The sequence below is a fragment of the Salvelinus fontinalis genome, chromosome 14 (genome assembly GCF_029448725.1).
Source record: "Salvelinus fontinalis isolate EN_2023a chromosome 14, ASM2944872v1, whole genome shotgun sequence".
NCBI classification, from domain to species: Eukaryota; Metazoa; Chordata; class Actinopteri; order Salmoniformes; family Salmonidae; genus Salvelinus; species Salvelinus fontinalis.
In genome coordinates, this window is record NC_074678.1 from 40,175,157 (window position 1) to 40,202,850 (window position 27,694).

The 27,694-nt window shown below is 40.7% G+C and overlaps 1 protein-coding gene across 1 annotated transcript; it reads left to right on the forward strand.

The window, feature by feature from the left end:
• The first annotated feature begins 98 nt into the window (after positions 1–98).
• Positions 99–27,393, forward strand: LOC129810837 (ran-binding protein 3-like). The gene is made up of 16 exons (XM_055861773.1): positions 99–183; positions 6,772–6,827; positions 6,988–7,024; positions 7,141–7,227; positions 7,319–7,393; positions 7,576–7,641; positions 7,848–7,943; positions 8,143–8,252; positions 9,909–9,994; positions 10,122–10,197; positions 10,336–10,432; positions 10,602–10,726; positions 10,938–11,058; positions 11,185–11,327; positions 12,083–12,269; positions 23,614–27,393. Exons 1-16 carry the CDS (start codon positions 162–164, stop codon positions 23,652–23,654), a joined length of 1,425 nt encoding a protein of 474 aa, XP_055717748.1. The 5' UTR covers positions 99–161; the 3' UTR covers positions 23,655–27,393.
• Positions 27,394–27,694: the final 301 nt, after the last annotated feature.

Genomic DNA, 27,694 nt, shown 5'->3' on the forward strand with positions numbered 1-27,694 from the left:
TTATTGTAAAACTAATAAAATATTTTCAACTTAATTAAAATGTGATGTTTCATTATGCTTACATTGTGACATGACTCCCTCTAGTGGTGTTAACATTTTGTTAGCCCAGCCATACACGCATGTCTACCGCGGAGTATTGTGGGTGTCAGTGAGGAAGTAAAATGGCGGACCTGGCAAACGAAGGTAAGGAACTGCTCGTTGGGAAAGATAAACAAATCTAATGAATCACCACAGTGAGTGCATGTAGTTCAGACAGCGACGGGACTGTCAGCAGATGTGCAGCGAATGCTCCGTTTTGCCTGCAGCTCGATGTGGTGGCAGCGGTTTGACTAAACAGCATACGTTAAGAGTCCCGGCCTTTGCTATATTTTACGTGGGGGCGGCAGGCCGGACCGTGTAACACAACCGGGGGAGGGGCAGTTGTCAGTCGTGAAAATATCACATCTGTAGCGAGCGAACTATACCTTCCGATTTAACTGCATTTTGTAAATCTATTTGTGTTCCAATTTTGGAAATCATGCACATGGAAGCACAAACAATAGATATTTAGGGCTCCGTCTGGGTCACATGGGAAAAACACCGGGTGGAATTTTGCTCTTATCGAATAGCCTTTTTAAACCTCCCACTATCACCATGTAGCTATCTACACAATGACGTCTACGGTCAAAACGCCTAAATTAGGTAGTTATCGTTAAAAAATAGTTCACATGTCCCACCCAGCTTGGCTAGTTTTTTTTCGCATGGCCGTGCTGTTTTCAGACAACTGGTTCTTGTCATTGCTCCATGTTACAGGTGTCTATCCCATTGAGGTACAGCCTACAATGTTGCGAGTTCAATGCATAGCTATACTGTACCAGAAACCTAGATTGCAAATCCTGTTACGCAACTAGGCTAAGTACTTAGCTAGATGCATTTGATTGAATTACTTTTATACAGTTTCAAATCAATCCAATTTTATATACGTAGAATGATGCCAATACAGAAAGATATCTTATTGAGCATTGCCAGTATTGAACAGTAGCTATCACGGAAATGTGCCATATACTGAGCTGTACATAGAGCTAAGGCACAGCTGCCGAAAGTTCAAACCTTCAACTGGCTCTTTACTCTGGACTTCTTTTTCTGATTTCACCACCAAAAATAACAATGACTTGCTGTGATAACTTGTCTTCGGTGTATGCTGATTCATTCAATTGTTCATTCAAATGTGTGAGATTTAATGACAATTTGAAGTCGTGCAGCTATCCCAAAAGTAAGATGCTTAGACGTTATGTGAATAGAAGACTAATGAGATTAATGCCTGTAGACACTCTTTTGTGTGTGTTTTTTCCCCCCTCCAGAATGTCACTGTAGAGGGGTCTTGGAGTTTGTCTGTTTGACAGCTGCTCCATTGAAAGACACTAGAACCCCAATTCCATTTCAACGGAAAACCCCTCTAGCTTCTCTTCTGTGTCCAGGATTCATTTCTCATTTCGTCCGCTGTTACTTACGATGCGTGAGGTCATAGGAGACGTTCCTGCCTATCACACATCATTCATTTCCAGAATTGTTGAGGACAAAGGTTAGGGGAGATGGATGAGGGGATCTATGCTGAGTAGGTAAGGGACCCAGAAACATCCAGTTTGCACTCAATCTACCTTTTAATGAGACACTGTTTTGGTACAAGGTGGATCTTTGTAATTTTTTCCCCTTCCAAATCCTTTTTGCCTCATTGAAAGTAGTTTGGTTGCAAAATTGTGGACTTTTATTTAGTCCACCACCTGAGTTCTGGTGATGTAATTAATAAGCAAGCGTCACCTCACTTATTTTTAGGCCAGCTACTCTCTCATGATAAAGAACTAAGGCTACATGAAGTAGATTGAGTTGCATTGTAGCCTTTACTTTAACTTAACAGACATTCCTCTGTCAATGTTAAGAGACTGAAAGAACTATCCTAGTCAGAAAGGCTATAGACTACATTTCAAACGAGTATAGACTAGTGTGTAGGCTATATCGAGTGTAACTCGGCATTGTTTCAAATTTAGATTAAATCATGGAAGTGCAGTCTTTGATCCACTTCCTTAATTTGATAGTATAAGTGCCATAGAGCTTATTTTGTGACAAGGCAAATCCATTTATTCTCCTTTAGGTTTTTATAAAAAGGGGTAATGTTTCATTGCCGTATCACAGAGAATATCAGTGGTGTGGTTGGAGGCATCAGTAAAACACTGTATTAATTCAGAAGTCAAATACTTTTCAGTGTGAATCCACCATCTCTGGCAAGCATTTATGCATGTCTTTCACACCTCGAGGGCACATGAGCAATGCTAAGTCATCACAAAGCCTTGTGCCTCAGCTGCGGATGGCTGACCACATAAACCTTCAAGCTACTATGTCTATATATTGAAAAGCTATTTTTTATATCTGCTTTTACTGTTCAGTGTCAGTAGCTAGCACATTTGCCTGCCCAGCCTTCTAAAACAGGTCATGTCTTTGCCGCCCTTTCGTTCTGAATTTTTCTCCTCTCATGGCAATATCACCTTCGCCATAGCTCCTTTAGTTTTGTTTCTATATATTTATTGCCTGATTTATTGGGTCAACCCCAGTGTAGTTTCATCATGTTGACCCGGATCCCTAAAAATGCGAAGCACCCGTAGGCGGTCAAATTATATAAAGTCATACACACATCCTCGCAATCAGATCCCATCCACGTGGCTTACCCTAAAAATAGTCAAGGGCAAATGTTAGCAGCAGGGAGTCATTCTAGGGTTGATATCATCCTTCAAATCCATCTGCTGGGGCTGGCAGTCCTCCACTCATCCTACCCGATCACAACTGGCACGTCTCCCTCAGCTGTGGCAGGTAGCAGGCGATTCCAGCTGGACTGGGGTTAGTGGCTAGAGCCTCTTATTCAGGGAAGTCTCATGACTAGAGAGTTCTAGTTATAGCCTGGGGAGAAGATTTACTTGGTCCTGGCTGGGGTACTATCAAAGCTGAGTGGGTACTGACAGTGACAGGGGAGTCTATTTACACTGACTGGGATGCCTGAGCCCTGAGGTTAGTGGTGTTCTGGGGGAGGTGAAGCAAGTGCACATTTCAACAAAACCTGTTACTTTTTCACCTTGGCCTAACCTGCGGGTCTTTGTCAGCTCTGTATAATTTAATTTAGGCTTGGGTGGTATCCATATTGTCATACCTTCATACCGACGTTGTGCCATACTGGGATATTCGGTAATACCGGCACTGTTTTCAAACCCCACTGATACTTTGTAATCTGAAGGTTAGCAATGCTAACAAGTACATGTAAAATCCCATAGAGAATCCTGTCTAAATGCTAAAGAGCGCATTGCGAACAGTTTCTGACCTAAACTATACAAGTATTAGCGAACCAAATGCACAACTGCAGAGCATTCAGCACATTTTAGACAGTTAACTCAATAGTTATAAGATATCTAACTGGCAAACATTTAGTTGTCAATTGCATACTGTAATTACACTACATGACCAAAAGTATGTGGACACCTGCTCGTCGAACATCTCATTCCAAAATCATGGGCATTAATGTGGAGTTGGTCACCTCTGTCCTTTTGTAACAGCCTCCACTCTTCTGGGAAGGCTTTCCACCAAATGTTGGAACATTGCTGCGGGGACTTGCTTCCATTCAGCCACGAGCATTAGTGAAATCGGGCACTGATGCTCGGTGTTTAGGCCTGGCTCGCAATCAGCGTTCTAATTCATCCCAAAGGTGTTCGATGGAGTTGAGGTCAGGGCTTTGTGCAGGCCAGTCAAGTTCTCCACACCGATCTCAACAAACCATTTCTGTATGGAACTCGATTTGTGAACGGGGGCATTGTCATGCTTTGTTGCCACAAAGTTGGAAGCACAGATTCGTTTAGAATGTTCTATGCTGTAGTGTTAGGATTTCCCTTCACTAGAAATAGCCCGATCCATGAACCATGAGAAACCGCCCCGTTCCATTATTCCTCCTCCACCAAACTTTACAGTTGGCACTATGCGTTGGGTCAGGTAGCGTTCTCATGGCATCTGTCAATCCGAGATTCATCCGTCGGAATGCCAGATGATGACGCGTGATTCATCACTCCAGAGAACGTGTTTCCACTGCTCCAGAGTCCAATGGCGGCGAGCTTTACACCACACCAGCCTAAGCTCGGCATTGAGCAAGGTAATCTTAAACTTGTGTGCGGCTGCTCGGCAATGGAAACCCATTTCATGAAGCTCCCGATAAACAGTTCTTGTGCTGACGTTGCTTTCAGGGGCAGTTTGGAACTGAGTAGGGAGAGTTGTGTGGCCTACCACTTTGCGGCTGAGCTGTTGTTGCTCCTAGATGTTTTCACTTCGCGATAACAGCACTTAAAGTTGACCGGGGAAGTTATAGCAGGGCAGAAATTGTTGGCATTCTTTGACGATTCCATGTTGAAAGTCACTGAGCTCTTCATTAAGGCGATTGTTTATGGATATTGGATGGATGTGTACTCAATTTTTATACACTTGTCAGCAACGGGTGTTGCCAAATCCACTAATTTGAAGGGTGTCCACTGTCCACATACTTTTGTGTATGTATATTGTAGATCACTAGTGAGTGACTTACAAGGCTCCAGTCTTTCGTCATTGTGTGCTTGTAAACAAACACCACATGACACATGACTGGGGACTACCGTAAGCCTTTTAATAATGTGACAGGTGAAATGAAGAACACAATGTTCTTTATCTCCTAACGTATTACAAACATTGACTGCAAAGTATTTTAAAAAGTAGCTACAAATATTCAAATGGATTAAAAAATCTTCCAAGGAAACAATTTTGATGGTATTGAAAAACCATTCTGTGTCTTTTTCTAAATACCCCGGTATACCGCCCAAGCCTAATTGGTAATATTTGTAATTTAGGAGTACAGAGAAGGCTCCTGAATAGAATTAGAGGGGTTTTATGGACAATGTCAAGAGACGCCATCATAAAGGTTAATCCGTTACAGTGTACGCCTTGTTTATGCCTGGGGTAGGGGGTTCTACGAAGCTATATGGAATTGTTTTAAGAAGGTCATACCACGGATCATTTAGCTATTTGATATAGAATTTTAAGACCTCTTGAAGTATCAAAAGAAAAAAATATTTGATGAAAAATGTAATTTGGTCTTACTGCTATTAGCCCATACAAAAGCATTGAATAACAGATTCACTAAATGGAACAGATGTTTGCGAGAGATGATAAACAGGAAACCCCATTTTTTATTATAATGTTTTTTATATGTATTTTTGGCACTAAACAGTCTCCATATACAGTACCAGTCAAAAGTTTGGACACCTACTCATGCAAGGGTTTTTCTTTATTTTTACTATGAAATAACACATATGGAATCATGTAGTAACCATAAAAGTGTTAAACAAATCGTAATATATTTAAGATTCTAAAAAGTAGCCAAACTTTGCCTTGATGACAGCTTTGCACACACTTGGCATTCTCTTAACCAGCTTCATGAGGTAGTCACCTGGAATGAATTTCAATTAACAGGTGTGCCTTGTTAATTTGTGTAATGTCTTTCCTCAATGCGTTTGAGCCAATCCAGTTTTATTGTGACAAGGTAGGGTGGTATACAGAGGATAGCCCTAATTTGGTAAAAGACCAAGTCCATATTATGGCAAGAACAGCTCAAATAAGTGAGGAGAAACAACAGTCCATCATTACTTTAAGACATGAAGGTCAGTCTATTTGGAAAATGTCAAAAACCATCAAGCGTTATGATGAAACTGGCTCTCATGAGGACCGCAACAGGAACGGAAGACACAGAGGTACCTCTGCTGCAGAGGATACATTCATTAGAGTACCCAGCCTCAGATAGCAGCCCAAATAAATACTTCACAGAGAGCAAGTAACAGACACAACTCAACATCAACTGTTTAGACGACACTGCATGAATCAGGCCTTCATGGTCGAATTGCTGCAAAGAAACCACTACTAAAGGATGCCAATAAGAAGAAGCAATGGACTTTAGACCGGTGGAAATCTGTCCTTTGGTTTGGTGAGTCCAAATTTGAGATTCTTGGTTCCAACCATTGTGTCTTTGTGAGACGCAGAGTAGGTGACCAGCATGGCTACCACAGCATTCTGCAACGATACGCCATCCCATCTGGTTTGTGCTTAGTGGGACTATCATTTGTTTTTCAACAGAAGGACCAACCACACCTCCAGGCTGTGTAAGGGCTATTTAACCAAGAAGGAGAGTGATGGAATGCTGCATCAGATTACCTGGCCTCCACAATCACCCGACCTCAACCCAATTGAGATGGTTTGGTATGAGTTGAACCGGAAAGTGAAGGAAAAGCAGCCAACAAGTGCTCAGCATATGTGGGAACTCCTTCAAGACTGTTGGGAAAGCATTCCAGGTGAAACTGGTTGAGAGAATGCCAAGCGTGTGCAAAGCTTTCATCAAGGCAAAGGGTGGCTACTTTGAAGAATCTCAAATATAAAATATATTTTGATTTGTTTATCACTTTTGGTTACTACATGATTCCATGTGTTATTTCATTGTTTTTATGTCTTCACTATTATTCTACAATGTAGAAAATAGTAAAAAAATAACGAAAACCCTTGAATGAGTAGGTGTGTCCAAACTTTTGACTGGCACTGTATACTTCCTGTATACTTCCTTTTTTTCAACTTGTACCGGGGGACCTTCGACTAGGTTTTAGATTTTGAGTGGATTTTCCCTTTAAGCTTTTGCCCGAAGATGTGCGAAATTGTATCTTCAACAGTGACATCTGATTTCTCTTGCAGAGAAGCCTGCCATAGCCCCACCTGTGTTTGTGTTCCAGGAAGATAAAGCACAGAAGGTGAGACACTCTTTTCACACCTCTGCTGAAAATTTAAATAGTGTGACTGCACACTTTGTCAGACTTGACTTCACACTGGCTGGATAATTCACTCAGTTTCCTGTGTCTGACTGTCTGTTTCTTCCTCTATCTCTCTCTTTTTCTGTCATACCCATAACAGAGATCAGCAGAAGGGTCCAGTGCTGAGGATGGAGAAGGTAAGGAGGAGGAGGATAACCTAGCAGGTTATGGTTCTTTGGAAAATTGACATGTCTATCTTATGTTACTGTATTGTAGTTACTTTGCTAATCTTTGCTGATTCTATCTCCTCCAGACTCTGATAAAGATGAAAGTAGTTACTGTCCCCCGGCCAAGAGAGAAAGAACATCATCACTAACACAGTTCCCACCCGCACATTCAGGTAATTGTACGTTTTGTTTCATTAAAATATTATTTTGTTAGTGTGTAGAGAAAGGGTCTGTACTCATGTTATTTCTCATTGTCTATTGCAGTTTCTAAGAACAATGTGTTCATGCCATCCAGTTTCTGTCAGTCCCCGACAGGAAATAATTCAGATTCAGAACCTGGTGAGTTCATGAATAGTTGTCTTAAGATCTCCTTTTCAATTTACTTGGTATTTGCATGATAAGGAGAACGACCCTTGAACAATCGTAACATGAATGGTTTGCTTTTTCTCCTTAATCAAAGTTCTGGCCTAACTTCCATCTCATATTCCCTCTCTTTCTCCATCTTTCTCTGATGTCAACAGAGGAGAAGACGGTTGGATTTCGCTTGAAGCCTCCCACCCTGATCCATGGACAGGCTCCTCGTGCAGGTGGCTGCTCTCTCCTGTCAATTTCAGAGAGGCTTTATTGTCCATTGAGTGAAATATGAAATGTGTTTCGGTGGTTTCAGCACACAGGCTCAGTCACAAAAGCAATGTACAAAACATCACAATAAGTTGGAAAGAAGATGGCCCTTGTTTGTCTGGCATTGGTCTGTCCTGAGCCTTATATTTAGGCCAGGTATAATGTGTTGCAGGTGTCCCGAGCCAGAAGCCCAAGGAGCAGCAGCGCAGCGTACTACGACCCGCAGTACTGCAGGCCCCTCCGCCTAGCAAATCACTAACCCTGACCGGTAAGTACACTGAGGAAAGCTTAACCTCAAAGTCTTCAGATCCTCTCAGACAAACAGCTCTGCTACTTCGTTCTGTTCTGCGATGGCCATTCTCCTCCAGCTTTCTTTCTTCTCAATGTGCTTGTACAAAACATCCGAAGGGGAAAGAAATCTAGCCATTTCTGGAATTTCCCTGACTCTCCTCTTGTGGTCCTCATAGGTTTGAACAGTGGTACGAATGGAGTGAACAGATCGTCCGAGGGTCTGCCAGTAACCCAGAACAACACAGAGAACTGTGATGGCTCCACAGACAATATGGCCAAGTCACAGGTAAGCTGAGAGGTCAAAGGGTGCCACGCTAAATCAAATCAAATCAAATTTTATTAGTCACATACACATGGTTAGCAGATGTTAATGCGAGTGTAGCGAAATGCTTGTGCTTCTAGTTCCGACAATGCAGTAATAACCAACAAGTAATCTAACCTAACAATTCCACAACTACTACCTTATACACACACAAGTGTAAAGGGATAAAGAATATGTACATAAAGATATATGAATGAGTGGTGGTACAGAACGGCATAGGCAAGATGCAGTAGATGGTATAGAGTACGGTATATACATATGAGATGAGTACTGTAGGGTATGCAAACATAAAGTGGCATAGTTTAAAGTGGCTAGTGGTACATGTATTACATAAAGATGGCAAGATGCAGTAGATGATATAGAGTACAGTATATACGTATGAGATGGGTAATGTAGGGTATGTAAACATTATATTAAGTGGCATTGTTTAAAGTGGCTAGTGGTACATTTTTACATAATTTCCATCAATTCCCATTATTAAAGTGGCTGGAGTTGAGTCAGTATGTTGGCAGCGGCCGCTAAATGTTAGTGGTGGCTGTTTAACAGTCTGATGGCCTTGAGATAGAAGCTGTTTTTCAGTCTCTCGGTCCCTGCTTTGATGCACCTGTACTGACCTCGCCTTCTGGATGGTAGCGGGGTGAACAGGCAGTGGCTTGGGTGGTTGTTGTCCTTGATGATCTTTATGGCCTTCCTGTGACATCGGGTGGTGTAGGTGTCCTGGAGGGCAGGTAGTTTGCCCCCGGTGATGCGTTCTGCAGACCTCACTACCCTCTGGAGAGCCTTACGGTTGTGGGCGGAGCAGTTGCCGTACCAGGCGGTGATACAGCCCGACAGGATGCTGTATCATATACGCTAGCTAGCATATACGCTAGCTACATGTTTCCTGATTGGAAGGGCTCCACAGTGGCATATAATAACCTACATAGTTATCAAGCTTCTAAAAACAACAAAGAACACAACAGGACACAAGGAAGGTTTTATTCTTGGACATTCAGCATGGAATTTCCATGAATGTGTCTCGCTGCTCTCATCTTTCAAGGAGAAGAAAAGCGAGAGCGATGAGAGCAGGAATGGAGAGAGAACAGATCCTCCTGTGGAATCCACATTTGTATTTGGTCAGAATGTCAAAGACAGAGCCAAGGTGACTTGAATAGTTAACTAAAGTGCATGTCATATGGAATACATTTGAAAGATGCTCTGGGCTTTGCCTCACACCTAACAACACCCCATTGAGGTGTGGGTAAATCAAACTGGGTAGTTCTGGCCCTGAATGCTGATTTGGCTGACAGCCGTGGTATATCAGACCTTATTACATGGGTATGACAAAACATGTATTTTTACTGCTCTAATTACGTTGGTAAACAGTTTATAATAGCAATAAGACACCTCAGGGGTTTGTGGCATATGGCCAATATAAGGGCTGTATTCAGGCACTCCACGTTGCGTCGCACATAAGAACAGCCCTTAGCCGCGGTATATTGGTCGCAAACCACACTTCCTCGGGCCTTATTGTTTAAATATAGCAGCCTCTTGTGGCCTTGCATGCTTTATTACGTCAGTTTTATGTTCTTTTTGTTATTATTTGTCTGATCATTACCTTTTTTCCCCCCATTCGTCTAGGTTGAGGGAAGCAGTGAAAAGAAAGTCTGTCTGTCAGCAGAATCAGGGGAAACCAATTATTTCCTACAGTACAGAAGCACTCCCGGGTTAGTCTCTCTTGGATTCTGGCTCCAATGGATATGATCAGTTATCACTTTTATTAGGCTAATACTTTATCACAATTTTGTAATCTTATTAATATAACATCCTTTCCGCTCTATGTTTTCCAACCAGCTTACAGGAGGCTGAGAACAACACCGACGACGGTGCTAAGTTTGTGTTTGGACAGAACATGTCGGATCGTGTCCTGGTGAGACGTTTTGTGTTGTGAGGCTAATCTACTCATCTGTTATCTCTGTAGTTTTTCTATCGTTTGTTCCCCTGCCAACTAAAGACAGGATCCACAAAGTTGTGTTAAAGCATGTTGTATTACATTGTTGTTTTGCAGAGTCCGCTGAAATGTGAGCAGTCAGCAGAGAGCAGCAGAGATCCCCCTGCCACCCCGCCATGTGAGCCACCCTCACTGGACAGCAGCCCCGACAAAGGTGGGCAGAGAAAATAACATATTGCATATTAAAAAATATGTAATTCATGTTACTAAGCCCGTATAATAATGGCAATCCAAGACAGGAGACACAGGCTTATTTTCAGGTGTCCAAAGTGTCATCCTTGTTTGCTGTTCATTTTCAAATGGGTTTGTGGTTCTCTTTGCAGAAAGCAATGTGACAGAGTCTTTGGAGGAGTCGGCAGCAGCCTACACCAAAGCCACAGCCAAGAAGTGCTTGTTAGAGAAGGTAGAGGTCAGAACTGGAGAGGAGTCGGAGAGTAATGTACTACAGGTATGCACAAGCTCTAGTTGTTTGTTCTTCAATTTTAGTGTATTTATAGTAACGTTCAATTTACTTCACCAGGACATTTAGCAATTGTTGATGTAAGGTTACCCACAGTAGTTTTGTGTTTACATGTCACCTCAGACAGGGTTGGAAATAGGCTGAAATCGTACATGATCACTCATCTCACAATGGAATGTTTTTTTTTTCTTCTTCTCAGGTCCAATGCAAGTTGTTTGTTTTTGACAAAGCATCCCAGTCTTGGGTGGAGAGAGGCAGAGGACTACTGAGGCTTAATGATATGGCCTCCACGGAGGAGGGATCGTTACAGTCCAGGCTAGGTACAGTCATTGCAGTGGCATAACACTTGAATCAATCATGTCAAAACGCAATCCTGTTTGAATGTATTACATTGGTTATTATATGCATTGTGTATGACCTGAATTTGTGCTGTACTGGCCCTGTAGTGATGAGGACCCAGGGCAGTTTGCGTCTGATCCTCAACACCAAGCTGTGGCCCCAAATGCAGACGGACAAAGCCAGCGAGAAGAGCGTCCGCATCACAGCCATGGACACTGAGGACCAGGGGGTCAAGGTCTTCCTCATATCGGTACGAGTAAGACGGCATTACTTATTACATAGTAATTACTAAGGATGCGCACGGTTATTGGAATATCCCAATATGCGAATGGACGTTAGTGTGCGATTACTTGAGTTTTCATCTTAGGAGAAAAAAATTGTTAACCTATTTTAACAATGAAAAAGCTTTGTCTAAATAAATTTATCCATTTGACATTTTTATCTACAAGGATATACCATGACATTTGAAAGTGTTAATTTAATAAAACAAACTTTTGAATGTTGTATTTTGAATGGTACTTTGAGCTACTGCTGCACATTTATCCCTCCAGGCTGCCCTGACATAGGTATGCTATTTTCCCCACTTCAAGTAGCTATCACAGGCGCTCGCCTAATAGAGTTTCCACAATATCTGACATAGATCAATGCAAAACACTAACCAGAACCTTTTTGTAACAGAATAAGTATTATCGTGGTGAAAATCATACTTCTTATCTCTGTTGGTGCAAGCCAAACTTTTGGAGAAAAGCAGATATCCGCTGTTTACTTCTGCCATGTGCATTTGCGTCATTCAGAAAGGTCCAAGATATATATATAAAAAAAAATATCTTTGAATTTCTCAATTCCCAGATCTCAAACAAAATGTCATATTATTTGAATAGTAAAATATTTTGCCCATCCTTAGTAATTACACTATAATGACATGGTAATAGATTAGTTGAGTATATCTAACACTGCCAGGACATTCTGCATAGTACTGATGTGTTAGTTATGTGTCTGTTCCAGGCGAGCTCTAAGGACACGGGTCAGCTGTACGCAGCCCTGCATCACCGTATCCTGGCACTGCGGAGCCGCTCAGACCAGGAGCCAGAGCCCCGGGTCCCCATTCCAGACAGCCACATCCCTCACCCCCAGTCTAACGAGGAGGATAGTGATGAGGACGAATCGCTCACACCCACTGCCAACATCACAGGTAAACTATAGATCCCTTTTAGTCTAACTGTTACCCTAACTGATCTAATCACCCCAAACGGATCTGAAGACCTCTGTCGTGAACATTCTTACACAGGGACACTCAAAGTCAATCTTAAATGAATCATTGTTTGTCAGCTGGCTGGAGAGGTTCCAACAAACTTGAACGCCTGTCAGGGAGCTCTAACGGGGCAGTCCCGTTAGTTCCCTTACATACTTATATTTGCATGATTTAGCTTATTCATCATTCATAATTAATGTTTGCTTAAGTCATGTGACGACCAATACTGGGTCATGCATTTGACTGTCCAATACATCACGAGGCTTCTTCTCTCTAAGCTGAGACCTTGAAACTGAGATATCCCTTTCTCTAAACAATGTTCAAAATCAAATCAAATGTTATTTGTCACATGCGCCAAATACAACAGACCTTACAGTGAAATGCTTACTTACAAGCCCTTAACTTCTACTTCCTCCCAATCCCGGGTCCGGGAGCACCCCCATCAGTAAAAAAGCTGACTAGCATAGCCTAGCATAGCGTCACAAGTAAATACTAGCATCTAAATATCATTAAATCACAAGTCCAAGACACCAGATGAAAGATACACATCTTGTGAATCCAGCCATCATTTCTGATTTTTAAAATGTTTTACAGGGAAGACACTATGTAAATCTATTAGCTAACCACGTTAGCAAAAGACACCACTTTTTTTACTCCACCATTTTTTTCCTGCATCGGTAGCTATCACAAATTCGACCAAATAAAGATATAAATAGCCACTAACCAAGAAACACTTTCATCAGATGACAGTCTGATAACATATGCTATACAATAAATATGTTTTGTTAGAAAAATGTGCATATTTCAGGTATAAATCATAGTTTACCATTGCAGCCACCATCACAACTCTCACCAAAGCACTAGAATAACTACAGAGACCATCGTGTATTACCTAATTACTCATCATAAAACATTTCTTAAAAATACACAGCGTACAGCAAATTAAAGACAAACATCTTGTGAATCCAGCCAATATTTCAGATTTTCTAAGTGTTTTACAGCAAAAACACAATATAGCATTATATTAGCTTACCACAATAGCCAGAAACACAAACCATTTACCAGCAGCAAAGGTTAGCGATCGTAACAAACAGGCAAAAGATATATAATTTTTGACTAACCTTGATATTCTTCATCAGATGACAGTCCTGTAACATCATATTACACAATTCATATAGGGTTTGTTCGAAAATGTGCATATTTAGCGGCACAAATCGTGGTTATACAATGTGATTAGTGGCCAAACAAGCAATCTGTCCGGCGCCATCTTGGAGAGGTACCTATTCTAATCAATAAGTAATCATAAACTTGACTAAAAAAATACAGGTTGGACAGCAAATGAAAGATACATTAGTTCTTAATGCAACCGCTGTGTTAGATTTTTAAAATTAACGTTACTACTCATACAGCGTGCGCTAAAGCGAGACCGCACTGAAATTCATGGCGGAATTATTATTTGACATTTGTCAACATAAATACAAATTAACAACATAAAGACTGCTTACTATTTGCTGAGCTTCCATCAGAATCTTGGGCAAGGTGTCCTTTCTCCAGAACAATCGTCTTTTGGTTGAAAGATGTCCTCTTCTCCTGTAGAAATAGCAGCTAAACGCTAGCCATCCACCTGAGAGGTGTCCAACTCGCGATAGCGCAAGACCAAGAAATTCCAGAAAATCGCAATAAACTGATATAAACTGCTATAAGTCGGTTTAAATTTACTACCTTATGAAGTTAAGACAAAAATCAAATGAAATCAGAGCGGGAGATATAGAACTGCTAAAACAAAAGCTTTTCAGGACGCCATTGTGATGTCCCTCTTGCGCCAGGCGCCCCGTTGAAAAGAACGGTAATTCCGTTCCATGAGCCTTTATAGTGCCCCAGATGGTGCAATCCACTCCATTCAAATTCTCACCGCTTACTGACATCTAGAGGAAGGCGTATGCAGTGCATGTAGCCCCATAGCTTACATGGGGACTTATAAACTGACCCTAGAACAGGGACCTCGATTTCAGAAATCTCACTTCCTGACAGGAAGTGTGCTGCAGAATGAGTTCTGTTTCACTCAGAGAAATAATTCAAACGGTTTTAGAAACTAGAGTGTTTTCTATCCAATAGTAATAATAATATGCATATTGTACGAGCAAGAATTGAGTAAGAGGCAGTTTAATTTGGGAACGAATTTTTACAAAGTCGAAATGGCTCCCCCCTATTGACAAAAGGTTTAACCAACAATGCAGTTTTAAGAAAAATAAGTGTTAAGTATTTACTAAAATAAACTGATGTAAAAAAGACAAGAAAATAGAAAAATAACAAATAATTAAAGAGCAACAATAAAATAACTGTAACGAGGCTATATACAGGGGCTACTGGTACAGAGTCTATGTGCGGGGGCACAGGTTAGTCAAGTTAATTGAGGTAACATGTACATGTAGGTAAAGTGACTATGCATAGATAATAAACAGAGCGTAGCAGCAGTGTAAAAATGGGGGTGTGGGGGGAGGTCAACGCAAATAGTCTGGGTAGCCATTTTGATTAGCTGTTCAGGACTCTTATGGCTTGGGAGTAGAAGCTGTTGAGAACCCTTTTGGACCAAGACATGGCGCTCCTGTACCACTTGCCGTGCGGTAGCACAGAGAGCAGTCTATGACTAGGGTGGATGGAGTCTTTGGCAATTTTTAGGGCCTTTTTCTGACACCGCCTGGTATAGAGGTCCTGGATGGCAGGATGCTTGGCCCCAGTGATGTACTGGGCCACACACACTACCCTCTGTAGTGCCTTGCTGTCAGAGACCGAGCAGTTGTCATACCAGGTGGTGATGCAACCAGTCAGGATGGTGTAGTTGTAGAACTTTTTGAGGATCTGACGACCCATGCCAAATCTTTTCAGGCTCTTGAGGGGGAATAGGCGATGTCGTGCCCTCTTCACGGCTGTCTTGGTGTGTTTGGACCATGATAGTTTGTTGGTGATCTGGACACTAAGGAACTTGAAGCTCTCCGCCTGCTCCACTACAGCCCTATCGATGAGAATGGGGGAGTGCTCAGTCCTCCTTTTCCTGGAATCCACGATCATCTCCTTTGTCTTGATCACGTTGTGGGAGAGGTTGTTATCCTTGCACCAAACTACCAGGTCTCTGACCTCCCTATAGGCTGTGTCGTTGGCAAACTTAATGATGGTGTTGGAGTCGTGCTTGGCTATGCAGTCATGGGTGAGCAGGGAGTATAGGAGGGGACTGAGCACCCACCCCTGAGGGGATCCCGTATTGAGGTTCAGCTTGGCAGATGTGTTGTTACCTACTCTTACCAGCTGGCGCGGCCCGTCAGGAAGTCCAGGATCGAGTTGCAGAGGGAGATGTTTAGTCCCAGGGTCCTTAGCTTAGTGATGAGCTTTGAGGGTACTATGGTGTTGAAAGCTGAGCTGTAGTCAATAACTAGCATTCTCACATAGGAGTGCCTTTTATCCAGGTGGGAAAGGGCAGTGTGGAGTGCAATAGAGATTGCATCATCTGTGGATCTCTTGAGGCAGTATGCAAATTGGAGTGGGTCTAGGGTTTCTGGGATAATGGTGTTGATGTGACCCATGACCAGCCTTTCAAAGGACTTCATGGCTACAGACGTGAGTGCTACAGGTCGGTAGTCATTTAGGCAGGTTACCTTAGTGTTCTTGGGCACAGGGTCTATGGTGATCTGCTTGAAACATGTTGGTATTACAGACTCGGTCAGGGACAGGTTGAAGATGTCAGTGAAGACACTTGCCAGTTGGTCAGCGCATGCTCGGAGTGCATGTCCTGGTAATCCGTCTGGCCCTTTAGCCTTGTGAATGGTGACCTGTTTAAAGGTCTTACTCACATCGGCTATGGAGAGCATTATCACGCAGTCATCCAGAACAGCTGGTGCTCTCACACATGCTTCAGTGTTGCTTGCCTCGAAGCGCTCATAGAAGTAATTGAGCTCGTCTGGTAGGCTCGTGTCACTGGGCAGCTTGCGGCTGTGCTTCCCTTTGTAGTCTGTAATAGTTTTCAAACCCTGCTACATCCGACGAGAGTCGGAGCCGGGGTAGTAGGATTCAATCTTAGTCCTGTATTGATGCTTTGCCTGTTTGATGGTTCATCGGAGGGTATAGTGGGATTTAGAAATTGATAAATAGAAAAGCACAAACATTCAATTTCCATCACATTCCATCCTCTTATCACTTGTGTGATAATAATCATTACATGTTAATGTAAGCATTAGATTTAAGCTTCTATCAAAAGGTTCTATGAAATTACATCATAATAAAGGTTATACTTCTATTAACTACATCATTATAATAAATCCTAATAAAGCTTGTTAAAAAGAGAAATGCTTTTGCAACTTCTTTGCAATAAGGAATTGAGACAAAGCTCGAGAAGTTTCAAGTATTTAATACCAAAGATACAGTCAGCTGAGTGCATGCATTTAGAAAGTTCACAACACATTTTATACTCTTCCCCCCTCTTGTAGGTGTCACCTCCCCAGCAATACATTTTATGACCTCAATGAGTTTCCCCCTGGCTCCCCTGTGGAATGTCCATGGTGCTCTCTCTGTTTAGCTAGATGTCAGAATCACACCCCGTCCATCTTCTGTTCTGGGCCTGATCCTAGGCAATTTCCTCTTGTCTGATTAGGTCAACATTTCTAAATTAGCATACACACAGTTTCATGGCCTAAACTCCATTAATATTCACAGTAATCATTCACTAAACAGGATACAAACTAACTGCAGTTTAACATGAAACATGTTACATTTTGACAGAATCCATCAAGCTCAAATCTACTATCAAAAGGTTATAATCAACTGAAGTGAGTATCAAAAATACACATGTACACAAGGGAGTAAAATACACACGTACACAAGGGAGCTGTAGATTCAGAGGTGAAAAAATATCTCAATGTTAATCATTATTTCCGTATCTCTTACCACAATCGGGTTGGATTGACCCATGTTTTTCTAACTGTCCCTGGGACATCGACTTAATCAAAATATAAAACCCTGTTTAACAATTCTGCTAAACCCTTCAAAGGTTGGTCCTGGCTCATCAGCTCAGTGTTTACATAATGGAAACAGGTTAAGGGTTTAGATGACCTTACCCTCAACTTGTTAATCGAAAACAACCTTCAATCATTACTCATCTACAGGGGGAATGGGAGCTCTAGTTCATTAGTTTCACCATCCTCTGGAGGAGCGTAAAACATGATAGCTGCTAAAATCTTACCAGCCAGAGAGGCACAGATCGTCTTACAGCATGTTAACAAAAGATAGTCAATAGCCTCTGTTTTGCAGAGCCCAATTACACAATTATTTTAGCAATGCCAATTTTCTCTACGTCTCTAAAGATCTCCCAAATTTGGTCTAGGGCACATGCATATTGACTTTCACAGGGAAGCGAGAGAACACATGTTATTATAACAGTTTCACATCAACCTTGATAAGAATGAGATTGGGGCAAAGTCAGCACAAGCTACAATCTAGTGGCTCTCCTCACAATTTAAGGGCATAGCTTTGTCTCTAGAAGCCTTTCCAAATCATAATTATAACTTTTGATAAAGAATCCAACCCAAATTTAGAATGACAGTACTTATTGCTTCACGTTGGTTCTATCGCTTTAATTTAAGACCCTCAACTTAGCACACGCTGATACTGGCAGAATGTACATTGACATACAGTATATTCATCTTATATTTCTAGCATTAACTTTTCTCATCACTTGTGGGAATGACAGATTGGTGTTTCTTCATGTTCTTTTTCAGAAAGTGTTTCAGTTTGTCCTTTTAACAGGACATGTTCAAAGTGGACAGCCCTTGATAATGTTTCTCACCACAGTCCTTTACAGTCCATTATGTCTTGTCCATTTTCCTACCAGTACACCAGCAAGTTTGCACGGGATCTCTCTTCATGCTCACTCCATGTGGACTCTTGTTGCACTCCTGAGAGAAAAGGCAGTTGATAGCTTCATCTGGATGCTGTTTACAGGTTGCTGGCTCAGACTCAGGTCTCAAGGTAGTGGTGAAGGACCATATTGAATGCCATTTTCACCATTACTTCAGCCAGTTAGGGGGGGGGGGGGTGAGGTTCACTCTGTTCTTGGTCAAATTATCCCTTCCATGTATCTAGACACCATCTGTGGTCACCTTCGCCATAACCTCGAGAGGACAGACCAGAGCAACAGTTTAGTTTAGGCTATTTCTGAATCAGGAAATCCAGACAAATTATTACCTGTATGACAAATTATTACTACTAGCTGATTCTTAATACAGATTTCTAAAACAAATGTCAAAGAGAATAACAACACACAGTTGAAACCATTTTTTAAAATCCAAATTGGTTTATTCACCCCTATCATCTTGGTGATCTCACTGCAGAGTTACAGGTCAGGGAGTTGAGGGCTAATCCTTAGGGAGAAATCCCGACCATCCAGCACCCAATCTGGAGAGATTATTTTATTGAAGCAAGACAAAAAAAATAAAAAAAATAAAACGACAACAGCAATACACATCCCTTGATGTTGGGGTTAATTTAATCCATTTGGAGTAACTGTCAACCATTACCAAATTTGTTTTCTCTTCATATTACAGGCACGAATGTGAAGGCATCAATTTGTATATTTACTTAAGGGCCCTAGGGGACTGGTAATTTCCTCTTTTGGATACATGAGTCACATCGTGATTCATCCGTCCAAATAAACAACACTGCCTGTTAAATCAAAAATAAACAAAAAAGAAAAGAAAAAAGAGCATCCTCATCAAAAAAGCTGACTAGCATAGCCTTGCCTAACGCGACAGGGATATCATATAATTTTCATGAAATCACAAATCCAATACAGCAAATGAAAGATAAACATCTTGTGAATCCAGCCATCCAGCCATCATTTCCGATTTTTTAAATGTTTTACAGCGAAAACACAATATCTATTTCTATTAGCTAACCACAATAGCAAAAGACAAAAAAGACAATAGCAAAAGACATTTTTCTACCGCATAGGTAGCTATCACAAAACCAACCAAATAGAGATATAATTAGTCACTAACCAAGAAACAACTTCATCAGATGACAGTCTTATAACATGTTATACAATAAATTTATGTTTTGTTCAAAAATGTGCATATTTGAGGTATAAATCATAGTTTTACGTTGCAGCTACCATCAAAAATATCACCAAAGCAGCCAGAATAATTACAGAGAGCAACGTGAAATACCTAAATACTCATCATAAAACATTTATGAAAAATACATGGTGTACAGCAAATGAAAGATAAACATCTTTTGAATCCAGCCAATATTTCCGATTTTTTTTAAGTGTTTTACAGCGAAAACACAATATAGCATTATATTAGCTTACCACAATAGCCAAACACACAAATGCATTTATTAGCAGCAAAAGGTAGTGATCGCAAAAACTAGCAAAATATATAAAATTAATCACTAACCTTGGACAACTTCATCAGATGACAGTCTTATAACATCAGGTTATACAATACACTTATGTTTTGTTCGAAAATGTGCATATTTAGAGCTGCAACCCGTGGTTATACATTGTGAAAATGTAGCATCGATTCCCCAGAATGTCAGGAGATATTTTGGACACTCACCTAATCTGACCAAAGAACTCATCATAAACTTTACAAAAAAATACATGTTGGATAGCAAATGAAAGATACACTGGTTCTTAATGCAACCGCCGTGTTAGATTTTTAAAAATAACTTTATGATAACAAACAGCTTACGTTATAACGAGACAGCGCCCGCCAAAAACGGCAGATAATAGAAATAACATTTTCTACAGAAATACGAAATAACATCATAAATTGTTCTTACTTTTGCTGAGCTTCCATCAGAGTCTTGTACAAGGAGTCCTTTGTCCAGAATAAATCGTTGTTTGGTTTTAGAATGTCCTTCTCTCCTGTCGAATTCGCTCCACAAGGCTAGCCAATGCTGATGGCGTTCCCAATTTCTCTCGACGCAGAAAACGGGTAACTCCAAAAGTCCCATTAAACTTTGAATAAACTGATGAAACTCGGTTAAAAAAACCTACTTTATGATGTTTTTCTAATATGTATCAAACAAAAACAAAGCCGGAGATATTAGCCGTGTATACCGAACGCTTATCATAAGACAACATGGAGGTACTTCCCGCGCCTAGGTAGAGAAAGGAAATTCTGGACACGTCATTCCAAGAGCTCTTGTTCGGCCTCAGATCAAGCTAGACACCCCATTCCACCTTCCACTGCCTGTTGACATCTAGTGGAAGGCGTATGCAGTGCATGCAAATCCATAAATATAAGGCAATTGAATAGGCAGGCCCTGGAACAGAGCATCGTTTTCAGATTTTTCACTTCCTGTCTGGAAGTTTGCTGCAAAATGAGTTCTGTTTTACTCACAGATATAATTCATAATAAACAGTTTTAGAAACTTGAGTGTTTTCTATCCAATAGTAATAATAATATGCATATTGTACGATCTAGAATAGAGTACGCGGCAGTTTAATTTTGGCACGATTTTTTACAAAGTGGAAACAGTGCCCCCATATTGACAAGAAGTTAACAGAAAATCATGTTCAACTTAATTGGTTCTATTTATAGTTTTTTTGTTGTTAGGGGTAAGTCAAGTCCCGTACAATGCTTTAACCTTATCATAACTCAAATGATCCATAAAGGGACCACTGAACATTTCGCAGAATACTTTTTACACCACTTATGTACGTGTGGGTGTGCAAGTTATATATTATTATTTTTTCTATTGTTACTTCATCAGATCTCTAGTAACCCATTAAACAAATATTATGTTACTTTATCTCTAATAACCCATTATACATTTGTTACATCACAAGTTCCTCCTCTACACTAGTGTTATATTCATACAGGGGTTTAAATATTCACTAGTGTCCTATTTAACAGCTTATTCGGGAATAACACTCTCCTTTCATAACTCCACACACATAATAACATTATACCATCAAACTCCACGGATGGGTCATGTTATCCTCAGAGACATGTCTCATTAGTAACAAGGATAACATGTTATCTTCGTTACTAATGAGACATGTTATTATGTTATCCTCGTCACTACTGCGACATGTTACCTATGAGATTTATGAGACATGTTATCCTCTACCAACAGCGGTGGTGGACAGAACCCTAGATAACGTTGCAGATCAAAAAACTGGTTGGGGCATTCATTCACCTTTTTTCACACATGAGCTAGTCCCCTGACAGCTCTCATTCACTCAATAAATTATAGCTATATTTCAATCTCAATCTTGTTATGCAAATTTCAATCAGCTTGATATCCACATTTCAATCTTATGATCCTTATTCCAGTCTTAATAGTAATAATTTAAGTCCATGTATTATCCACATTTCAATCAGCCAATTTTCAGTCAGCTTAATATGTCATATCTCAGAATCACACTTTCACATCCATATTCACTTATTACTATTTCCAAACACACCCCATGTACATCTTCAAAGATTCTCTTGTCGTTACTTGCTATGCACCATATGTATCTTCAATGGTTCTCTTGTCGCTACTTGCTATACATATAAATAACACCCTGTATTCAATAATACCTTGATATTTCGCAGTGGCGGTAGACGTTTCTTATAAATGCCTACAGACAGCTGTCAGCGGGGCATTCCATAATATTGTTAGCCCTCACTCTAGTCTTCTCATAAAACTAGTGAATAGTCTTCTCTCTACAAGATTATGGGTACCTTTTTATGGGTTTCTCGCCTTGATTTCATTCATTTTTTTCTCTCACTTTTATACATATTAAATTTAAATTCACTTACTGAAATCAGTTGCCATCCCTCAATTGTTGGCCGATGATGTGTCTCCTCCTGGGCAGCTTACAGTAAGGGTCTGGTCTGGGTGGGTCTCGTCATCTTTAGGTCAGACGGGAATTTCCCTCGCGCTTCATACAATGCGCCACCAATTTCCTCGCAGATCCCCACTGGAAAGCGAGGCTTCTTCTCTCTAAGCTGAGACCTTGAAACTGAGATATCCCTTTCTCTAAACAAGTTTCTGGGCATACTGCCAAATTAGTTCAATCAGTCACTTGCATGAACACAGAAATTGGTTTATAGAAAAGCCCAAACAAAACAATTTCCACCACACCTCTTACTGTGATTTATTCAAAAAGGGAATTGATGATATCTGGACAAAATGATTGTCCAAAAGTGTTATTTGTTGTTCCAAGGAAGTGATCTGGGAGACCCTATCGATGGTTTATAGAAAGGCACAAACATGTTAAATAGAAAAGCACAAACATAACAATTTCCATCACACCTCTTACTGTGATTTATTCAAAAAGTGAATTGATGATATCTGGACAAAATGATTGTCCAAAAGTGTTATTTGTTGTTCCAAGGAAGTGATCTGGGAGACCCCTATCGATGGTCTATAAAAGTAATCTCGGGGATCAAAAAGGTCGCCTGGACATGCCCTCTAACTGTCAAACCCCTACAACTCATCCAGAACGCCGCAGCCCTTCTGGTGTTCAACCTTCCCAAGTTCTCTCACGTCACCCCGCTCCTCCGCTCTCTCCACTGGCTTCCAGTTGAAGCTCGCATCCGCTACAAGACCATGGTGCTTGCCTACGGAGCTGTGAGGGGAACGGCACCTCAGTACCTTCAGGCTCTGATCAGGCCCTACACCCAAACAAGGGCACTGCGTTCATCCACCTCTGGCCTGCTCGCCTCCCTACCACTGAGGAAGTACAGTTCCCGCTCAGCCCAGTCAAAACTGTTCGCTGCTCTGGCACCCCAATGGTGGAACAAACTCCCTCACGACGCCAGGACAGCGGAGTCAATCACCACCTTCCGGAGACACCTGAAACCCCACCTCTTCAAGGAATACCTAGGATAGGATAAAGCAATCCTTCTGCCCCCCCCCCCTTAAAAGATTTAGATGCACTATTGTAAAGTGGCTGTTCCACTGGATGTCATTAGGTGAATGCACCAATTTGTAAGTCGCTCTGGATAAGAGCGTCTGCTAAATGACTTAAATGTAAAACAAATATATTTGAAAGTCCAAGTAAGTGATCTTGGACACCCCCACTGATGTGCCAAAGAAGTTATCTAGGGGTCCAAGGAAGTTATCTGGGCATCTTTGAATGGGACTTTTGTACTTTTTCATTGGATGTTGTCAATTGTCTTGAATTTTGTCTTATTTTTTTCAAGCTACATCTGGCCCATTCAAAAAGTCCAAGAATGTAATTTAAAACAACAGTCCAATGGCAATCACTCACCAGGCCTGTCTCTCCTCTCCCCAGAAGGTCCAGAGGTCCAGGCCAGCGGGAGTGGGTCCTCATAGCGCCTGCCCTCCTCCACACGCTGCAGTCGGGACCCCTACAGGCACCTCCACGGACACCTCAGTCCAGCATTTCCCCAATGGTCAGAGGTCACAGTGGAGTTCCAGGAAGGATCCTATGCAGGTGCTACTAACTTAACTCTGTGCAGTTCAGTCTCTCTGCATTCGCAGTATATCCAGGATGGATGGTCTTTCTGTTTGTTTTTTATTTTAGTTTTTTTAACCTATAGAACTGAAAAATATATATTTTTTTGAGTTTGTGAATTGTCGCTCATCATATTGATGAGTGAGACGTTGCAAGACGGAATGAGAAAGCAGTTTTCTTCTCTCGCCGATGTAAGTACATTCTAAAGAGCTTGCCGTTAAAAGTGGGACCTCTTTATCCACCTTGCAAGAAAACAGACCTCAGGCACTTCAAATCCAGTGGGGCTTGTATTTTGTTCAGAGAGGTAAAGATCTAGTTGCCTAGTAAATAATTGTTTATAAAGTATTTTTTATTTCACTGAGTTGTCTGTCATTGAAGAGTGTCTGAACTCTCACTTCAAGTTTTATTTTGTATTTTAAGTCTGTCGATACCTCCTTTGGCCACTTAGTTTTTTAGTCTGTAGTCTACATTAGAAATGATTTTTGACCACAAATCATTTGAAATATAAGCCCTTGTGCAAACACCTGCTTTGACGTGAATGATTTAATAAAGAATTCCATTTAATAATGGAGTTGACCTGTGTTCATTATTATGATGATTATTATTATTGGTAGTTGATATATCGACTTTGATTTTGAAGTTCATTCGAAAATGAACCCATTTTGCAAATAAGCTAGTTAGATTTGATAGTTTTACAGCAGGTTTTTTCCCATGACCTCAAAGTTTTCCATAAATATAGATGTTAGATTTGTTTGTTTCAAAAAGATAAAACATTTATATATTGAATAAACCAATTCGATTAGTTGTTTACAATTGTTTATTTAGTTTGCTTTAAATAAGTTACACAGACATTGTTTATAACAAGCTCGATCATTGCAAACATATTTTACCTATGTTTTTTCACACCATGAGAAAGGTCAATATAATAACTTCTAGGTTTGGGTGTTGGCAGTTGTTTTTTCCGAAAATGTCGTTATTTGCATCTATCCTAAATGGGTTTGACCTCAAAACCCTACAAAATGCACATATACTCTCAGAACAACTAATGCTGCCATTTTAATTCAAAGAGCTATAGGCATTGGAACAGGTGGTTCTACACGCACATGAATGGAAGACTACAAGTACATTGTTTCTCACCAATAGTCTGGTGCTGAGCCCTCTTTATTCCTCTGTTAATCGGTGGCTTTGGTTTGGTGTATTTAAAACGGATCCCCTACGAGAATAGATGACTGCAGTTATATTTCCTTCAGTGAAGTGTGGCTCCTCTTGTTTTAAGCCTTCATATAAGTGGAATTAGTCATATCTCTAAACTGTTGTATTATAGTGTGATCCTTTTTCATGTACTACAAGCCTTTCATGTGAAAATATGTATTTTTAACACAAAAAAGCACACTAAGAAAACTGGAAAACAACAACAAAAAAACAGGCAAGTAGGAAATGTTTTTGGTTAAAATGTATAATTCCCGTAATGTATATTATTGAGCAGCCTTTAAGTGTAAAAAAAATAAAAAGGATGCCCCTCCTTATTTTGTACTCTTCTTCACCGTTGTCTGTAGAAACCTTACCATGTAGTGTGCTCTGTACGTTTGTGTCCTCTCCATTCTTCACATTCTGCTTATGTAGCGACAAACATAGGACTATTCCTCCGGACATGGGGCTCAGACATGAATGTATGGCATCTTGGGTCTGTATAAAGAGCCAGGGGCTGACGTTCTTCAGCACTTTTCCTTCTCTGTTATATTTCTCCCATCAATATGAATTTTTAAATGTTCGTAAATGCAAATTAACTTGGGCTGTCCGTTAATAAAATGGCAAAAGGTGGTCAATGATGAAGTGTTGAATGTTGTTTACATTGGGGTTGTTGATGGTTATTTGATGGGGAGTGACTGTAAGACAGAAACACTTTTGTTCATGTTATATTTTTGTTGCTGTATTGTTTGTCATGTCTGCTATTGTCCCTCAAAATGTCTACCTGTTTTCTGTTTTAAGTTAGGTGTAGTTCCATAACCTGGTGCTATTTTGTTGCCGTTCCTATCACTATACAAGTCAATGTTGATATCCCTTAGAATTATATCAAAACAGTACATCTTTGAATGGAAGTCAAGTGGTCAAGATGTTCTGAAACTTTAGTTGACATGACGAGCCCTTGCCGCTATTGTACAAGAACACCTGTCCCATACTGTGTCTGTGACTGGAATATGTTTTCATAATAATGTCATCTGCATTGGCTTCTAAACATGTCATTCATTTCAATACATTAGCTGATAGTTCACAGTAGTGGCATTGCTGCTTATTTTGATTAGTCCAATACAACGGAGATGTGGTCATAGAGTAGGTGCGCCAGAGATGCGATCAGGAGGGGTCCCTAATAGGCTAATGAAACAAACAGAAAAAGCTGTATTGTTTCCCACTTATGGGATAGGCTTTCTAACCAGCTATCCTCTAGAGACATGTAAAGATGGACCATACCTATCGGGAGAGGTGCTTGTCATTGAGGAACACTAGAATAGCTACATGTCTCTTTTCAACAATGCCCACGACGTTTCCAGTCATTTTGATATCGATCACCCAGTATGTGTGGAACAAGGGCAAAGATGCAGTCATATCATAGCAATAGATAGGCTAAAAAGGTCATAGCATCGTCATAGCAATTCTCCATTCAGGCAACACACAGCAGTACTGTACCATTCAGCTCTGTTGATATGTGTATCACAGAAAGACCACTTTCAATCTCCTCCTCTCTGATATCTTGTACTGCTGTCAGAGCATCCACTCTCTGCAGTATGTTTTTAACGAATCTCTAATGCATTAACTGGAAGGGAGGCATCATTCTAATAACCTTAGTATAGTGCCGTCAAATGTCATTGACACATTTTAGCCTTTTGGACTTTCCTTTGATTTCTCCTTGAAGGTTTTAAGGATAACAAAGACGGTAATTGTCAACATGTTCCCCTCCCTTCCACCGCCCTAGACATGTAAGAGATGAGGGACCAGGACATGACTCCTTAGATTGCTGAGTGACATTGGGCTGGAGAACCACAGCATTGCAGTGAGTCATTTTAGTGGTCTGGACTTACTCAAGGAAGGCAAGGAAACATGTGGCATAGACGTGTTTACGACACTGCTGTCCGTCACCAACCCATAGAGGTCTGTCCACCAGTCCAAACAAACCACAGGGATGCTAAAAGGTCTGGGTGGGGAACCCTCAGTCCAGGGATGGGCAACTCCGGACCTGGAGAGCTGCAGTGAGTGCAGGCATTAGAGACTTTTGGTTATTTGCACATAATGATTTACAATAAAATTGAAGAAGGAATAGAATAAGCCCTGAACAGTGGTGAAACAAAAGCCTGTACAGATCTCCATGAATGGAGTTGCCCACCACTGCCCCAGTCCCTTTCCCTGAAATGTATTGTTGAGCCTACTGTCTTGCCAGGTTCAACAATCATCATGTTATTTTTTGCTTTGAGCTTTAATATAAAATGGCTACAAAAAGAGGCAAAAAATAATAATCACTTGTTATGGGGGGGGGGAAAAGTATGTAAAATTGTCATCAAATGTATTTCATAATTACATTAAAACTTTTAACAGAAAGCAAAACTTGTCTTCATGGTTTACTGAGTTTTCTAAAGATTTTGTATTTGGACTGGTCAGATAGCTTTGGTGGGATTCCTCACGAAACTAGAACAAAACAAGACCCTGACTTATTGGATTTTAAAATGTAAACCATAGAAGGATCCCATTGGTATCTTATACCATAATTGACTAATCATTAATTGAAGTTGGAACATTTTACATTTTGGCCTTAACCAGGTCTCATTTCTAGTTGCAGTCATATCAGAAGCTAGCAGATTTATTACTTGCCAACAGCTGAAAATTCCAATAAAATGACACCACGTTT

Coding starts and splice junctions, on each gene's coding strand:
- LOC129810837 (XM_055861773.1), top strand. CDS start 162: ATGGCGGACCTGGCAAACGAAG. Junction 9,995..10,121: donor CAGTACAGAAGCACTCCCGG/GTTAGTCTCTCT, acceptor TTTTCCAACCAG/CTTACAGGAGGCTGAGAACA. Junction 10,198..10,335: donor ACATGTCGGATCGTGTCCTG/GTGAGACGTTTT, acceptor GTTGTTTTGCAG/AGTCCGCTGAAATGTGAGCA.